At 43.2% G+C, this 6,000-nt stretch overlaps 1 protein-coding gene across 2 annotated transcripts in view; it reads left to right on the forward strand.

Moving 5' to 3' along the window:
- Positions 1 to 4,409, forward strand: part of numbl (NUMB like endocytic adaptor protein) — a 50,549-nt gene extending 46,140 nt beyond the window's left edge. For both annotated transcript variants that reach the window (XM_084575145.1, XM_084575146.1), the window contains 3 exons: positions 1,717 to 1,857; positions 3,628 to 3,835; positions 3,974 to 4,409. In XM_084575145.1, coding sequence (XP_084431271.1) covers positions 1,717 to 1,857; positions 3,628 to 3,835; positions 3,974 to 4,257 — 633 coding nt within the window. In that variant the 3' untranslated portion in view covers positions 4,258 to 4,409. The remainder of the gene's footprint in view (positions 1 to 1,716; positions 1,858 to 3,627; positions 3,836 to 3,973) is intronic.
- The last annotated feature ends 1,591 nt before the right edge of the window (positions 4,410 to 6,000 follow it).

Consider the following 6,000-nt stretch of genomic DNA (forward strand, 5'->3'; position numbering starts at 1 on the left):
AAGTACAGACCTTTTTCTGAACAGAATCCGAATCCGAATAAAATTACATCCCTGCTTTACCTTTCCTCTCTAAGTTAGTCCTAAAAGACAAGGTTAAACCTAATATAATAATGAATTAAATGATTAGAATTGATATCATCATAGATAATTATATTCTTCCCACTTTTCTTGTATGATACGCTCCATGAGCATTTTAGCACACATTTTTTTTGTTTTTTACGACCTGTTAACTTACTATTTTATTTAATAAGCACGGTGGAAACCAAAACAGACCTAAAAGAGAATAAATACTGTTTGATAGATTGTCATGTGACTTTAAATAAAACCAAAGTTTTGTTTAATATGTATTATTATCTGTAACTCTAAAAAGTGATACACAACATGCACTATAAGATACGTGTTGGAAATCAGTTAATACAGAATTTAGATAACAAAAAGCACGTAGACACCTGACATCGTAATCTTCCATCCTTCTTCCAGTGACTTTTCTTCATCAGCTCAGCCTCCGTGTATGAATCAGCGAGTGCACTCTTAGTCACACCCACGCAGCCATCATTCAAACAGTTTCCCACAGTCTGTCAGTGTACAGCAAACGTGGATTTATGCGTTTGCATTAGACGCAGCTCTGCATGGCCTTGTGAAGCATCGTCAAAGGAAACACACAGTGACGCATTATTCCATTCAGCTGGTCATTTGTGCTCGGGGCAGAGGGTCTTCTCTGTGTGGATGACACAGCCTGAGTCACATATTGCAGGGCTGTATTCCTCCTTTCACTGATACAAGGAAATGATCTGAGTCACCTCCCTTCCCCACCCCAACCACTTCAACCAAAACATTCCTCATAGCAGAATAAAGAATTATAAATCTCTAGAAAACAAATTCAACACATACAGAATTATGTGTGGTTAGTAACACGGAGCAACTTACTATACCATGAAGAACCTCACACACACACTGGTGTCTGCTCAGCCTTTCACCTCGGTACCAGCATCCTCCTACATTCACTAATTGGCCTGCGCTGAATGGACTGTTATTCTTCCACCTCTTTCTCCTCACATCCCTCCATCCTTGGCCACCCTCCCTCTTCCTCTCTCCTCATTCTCCCTTCTCTTTGTTTTCAGCCAGACTGAAAGAGAGGAAGGAAATGTGTGGATGAGTGTGTGTGAACTCTCATTCTCTTTCTTCCCTTTCTTCATTTTCTTGCCTCTTGTTTTCCCTCTCTGTTCAGTTTTTGGTGAGTCAAAGAGGTGAGTCGGGGGCCCCTTAATGTACACAGAGAAAGACAGGGGCCCCTCTTAGTTTCTTGTATAGTGACTATAGACACTGAGGCCGCCTGAATAACCCTTTTATTGAAGGAAGGGCAAGTAGTGGAAACATCCCAGAGATTAAAAGGGGGTTCAGTGTCATTAGTCTGTTGTCACTTTCTTTTCTGTCATCGTGGATGAGTAAATAGGGAGGTGTAGAAGGAGGGCTCGTGGGGTTAAGTGCGGTTGAAAGCAGTGTGTCAAGTATCGGCTCAGCCTGTGAGCTAATGTCCCCATTACTGAAGTGATATTTCTTGTTTGGCGTCAGTTAAGCTCCAGCTGGAGGGACCAAACCATGTCCGATGTGATCTGATGCGATCTACCTGCTGGAACAGTTTGACTGGCTCCGCTGTACTGATCCTCCTCGATTCACCTCTGACTCTGTCTCATTTCCTCTGTCTGCCCCTCCCAGGACCTCATTGTGGACCAGACCATAGAGAAGGTTTCGTTCTGCGCTCCTGATCGTAACTATGACAAGGCCTTCTCCTACATCTGCAGAGATGGGACGACGAGACGGTGGATGTGCCACTGCTTCATGGCCCTAAAAGACTCGGTGAGGGGACAGTTTGCCTTTGACATGCCTTTAAGCATCAATATAGTAAAAACCTGATGTTGTGTCCAGGCTAGCCTCCTCATGTATTTCATCAGATATTGCAAAAGTATTATTTAATTTGCGTCCCTGATGATTACTATCCATAATCTAAGACAAATTGGCATCCAGACGACTTGTTATTAGTGTGGGTGTAGGGTTTAGGCTAGGTTACTCTATTAGCAGAAATATGAACAAATGTTACAACTAATCTTTGTGTTTCCATTAGCTTTGAATGAATCCTTCCCATCTACTAAGGGAATGGGTCCTCTTCTGTGCAGCCCGCCATGTTGCGTCGTCTTGTTTCTGCAGTTACCCAGAGCAACAAACCAAACACAGACTATAGAGAGGGCGTTTTCTTTCTTTCTTTCTTTCTTTCTTTTTTTCTTTTTTTTACTGTGAAGGGGTGGCCACTCTGGGTTCCCCTACATGCTCGGAAAGGGAGGTGTATTCAGTCAGCTGCAGTCTAAATCCTACACACTAAGATACAAATGATTGGTTATCATTTAAAAAAAAACTAAATATTCGCCTATATTCAGTTGTTTTAGCTTTGGTCTTTGCTATCTACGCCTGTAGCATTCAGATGTTTACACCACAGTGGTCTAGACTAGCTCACGAGAAGGAAAAACTTGCTACGAACGGAGATATTGAACAAATAATGAGCATTTACAGCTGAAACACACAGCATACTTGTGATTGAGGTTGTGTTTCAATGCTGGATTTGAAGTCATTAGCGTTGTTACTGATGTTAGTTGGGTTTTGAATTAGGTCAAAAATCTGTCTAGAAATTTCTGCCACACCCCATAGTACTTTTGACAGTCAGTCAATGAGTGTTGAGAACGTTCTACTTCCCCCCTTTTCTCTATATTGTTTTAAATTGTAGTCCTGTTTGTCAGATGTCACTGTGTACTACTGATTTGTTGCATTAATAGCTGATCAGTTCACCGAAATAATGAAACCGGTAATGAACATACACTCCAATCTGTCGTGCATGTATTATTTAGACACACTGTCCTATTCTATGGCACCAATGTCTCAATGTAGCCAATAGAACTGATTGGTGGCATTGTTCTTGAAGTTTCCCGAGTTGTTGCTAGAATGGCTGATTTCAAACCTCTATTGTTCACTTGACCTTGGGATGAGCACATTGAAATTTAGAGACACCTGCAAAAGAACCAGTGCTGTCACGGTGCATTGTGGTTTCAACCTCACAGTGGTTTCATCAGCTTAGACTGTGAGTTGGATTATTAATGTGGATGGAAGGGAATGCAGCACAGACCAGCAGGATTAGGAGAGGGGATTAGTCAGGAGCCTGTGGAGTTATCTGCCCATCTCTGTCTGTCTCTATTTCCACCACGCCCTTCCCATATCTCTATCTGCTCATCTTTAAACGAACCATCTCTCCTATAGCTGTCAACGGCTGCCTTTGTAGAAAGAAGAAGCTAAGACAGACAGGCAGCACACCAGAGATCTGGCGTAAAAGCAGGATTAATTGCAGAACGTAGGCTGCATGTAGGATTGAATTAGTTGCATTCAGAGCCAGGGGCTTGAGCTCACGTTGGTGTTTGACAACATGAAAGATCTGAGGTTATTAACTGCATCCTGATCCTATTAGCTTTAGACAGAAATTATATAAATATGACCAGTCACTGAAAAAATATTAGGCTATGATCGTCGAGGTGATGTTTTTTTTTGTGTGTGTTTTTAATATTTATTTGTGGATTTTTTGATCAGGGGGAGAGACTGAGCCATGCAGTTGGCTGTGCCTTTGCCGCCTGTCTGGAGAGGAAGCAGCGTAGAGAGAAGGAGTGCGGCGTGACAGCTTCCTTTGACGCCAGTCGCACCTCATTTGTGCGTGAGGGCTCCTTCCGCGCCAACTCTTCCTGCAGCCAGCATGTCAGCATCAACGAGCGGGATGAAAAGCTGCAGGATAAGAAGAAAGGTAGGAGAGCTAACACGCATAAAGTTATTTTATGAATTATGAAATATTAAATGCACATATGAGCAAACTTATTGCCTGAAGACACTGAAGAATTCCACATGAATAGATTCTGACCGTTGCTAACCCTTCTTCATCCAGACCAGCCCTCTGCCATCCCAGCCCTCCCACCTGGCACCGCCTCCCCACCCGAGGGTGCGGCGTCCCCCATGGAGCGACCAGAACCAGGCGGGCCTCATGCCATCCCCCGCCGCCACGCGCCCATTGAGCAGCTGGTGCGTCAAGGCTCGTTCCGGGGATTTCCGGCCCTCAGCCAGAAGAACTCCCCCTTCAAGAGGCAGCTGTCGCTCCGCCTCAACGACCTGCCATCCACACTGCAACGCAAGACAGACTTTGAGACTAAGAACCCTGGTGGGTTGATATGATTTTTTTCTTTCAAATGCTGGCAAATGGAGACACCTGTTGACATACTGACCTCAGTAACTACTGCTCATAAGCTCCAGAAGATCCCTCGCTTTAAATCTGTGGTGGGACAAACAAAAAATGGTGTCTATGCTTGTGCACAGTTCACTCATTTATAAACAGTGGTTATAAGAGGTGAGCCTATGTCCTAAGGGGCCCCAGTCAATGTCATACCTGTCAGAGGGTAGATAAAACAGGGCCCTGGGAGGTTGTGGAGTATTGTCGATACTCTGAAAACCTTCATAGGGTTTATAGATGTCATTGCCATATATGCATCGTTCGGTTTAGTTTGTCGAAATTCAATTAAATTCATATAGCATCAGTTAACAATCAAAGTTGTCTCTAGACACTTTACACAGAGCCCCAGAGCAAGCGCTAAGGCAACAGTGGCAAGGAAACACTTGAGCAGAGCCAGCTCCAGGGAGAAGAGAAAGCAGATAAATTTAATGTGCACCTGGATCAAGCAAACATGCAACATATAAACATGATACAAACAAGTTTACGTAATACTTATATGGGGTGCCTGATACATGCTAGATTGACAGTGGATAGAAAGGATAGAGACAGTCACCATCGATTGTAAAACAGTTTGATCATGAAAAAAACTACTTCTTTTGAAGTAGGATATGGTAGGCGTGTTAAAATAATTGTTCCCTATTATATTAGTTGCATCATTTAAAATAGAAGCAAATTTGTGCCACTCAGCTCAATAGTGGTGAAACATTTTGACCTACTGCATCAAAGGGAGATTAGAAAACTGAACTGAAGGACAAATACAGACTGGCACTATTTAGTCTTTCATGATAATCCACTTGTCAGATGTCTGATACAAAATAATAATAACAGAAAAATGAACTTGCGATGCCAAAACTGTTTTCTGGTTTTCCAAAGACGTCGAGGAACATTACCACCGCCTCTACACACAAACAGAAACTGCACACGGGGACTCTGCGTTCCACTTCAGTCATGGTTGTTTGTCGGAGCGTTATTGCATTTTCCATTTGGCTCCAGCGTGGCATCACTGACCCCTATCTGAAGGGGTCAGAGATGTAATCATATTACCAAATGAACCTTCAGCTCATCTCAGATGCATCTATATTCACGTCTTCGTGCTGAAAATGTTTAATTCTGATGCTTGCCTTCCACTGGAGGTTTGGCAAGATAAAAATGAGTTATGTGAAGTGCTGTTATTATTGTGACAGTGCTTCAGTTAATAATAACTGACTTCGCCCTGACAGGTTGACGTGTACAGTACGCACACATATAAAATGAAAACACTCATACACAGGCGCACCTACTCTGTGTGGTGCCGCTGGATCCGATGCTCAGTGCTCGTGATTATAGTCATTAGGAGAGATGAGAGAGAGTTGCTCCTATGACTGGAATACTAAACCTCAACATTCAACAGCCAACCACGCTTTATGTCTCCTTGACTTCACTCTGGTTTCTCGCTTTCGTTCAAAGTGATGGTTAGCGTATATATCTAGTGAAGGTGGAACCGATGAAGTCTGAATTCTATGTACATGTGCTCACTTTCTCCCTCTCACTCTCACTCTCACTCTCTCTCCTGCTCTTTCTCTCGCTCTCTATCTCACGCACACACACTAAATGGTAACAACCAATTCCACTGCCTCCCTCCTCCCTTGTGACTCCCTGAACAATGTGTGTATTGATTGTGCGGTCAATCAGCTGTCCTGGTTAGCCTT

Source organism: Chelon labrosus (assembly GCF_963514085.1).
Source record: "Chelon labrosus genome assembly, contig: SCAFFOLD_105, whole genome shotgun sequence".
Classification (NCBI taxonomy): Eukaryota; Metazoa; Chordata; class Actinopteri; order Mugiliformes; family Mugilidae; genus Chelon; species Chelon labrosus.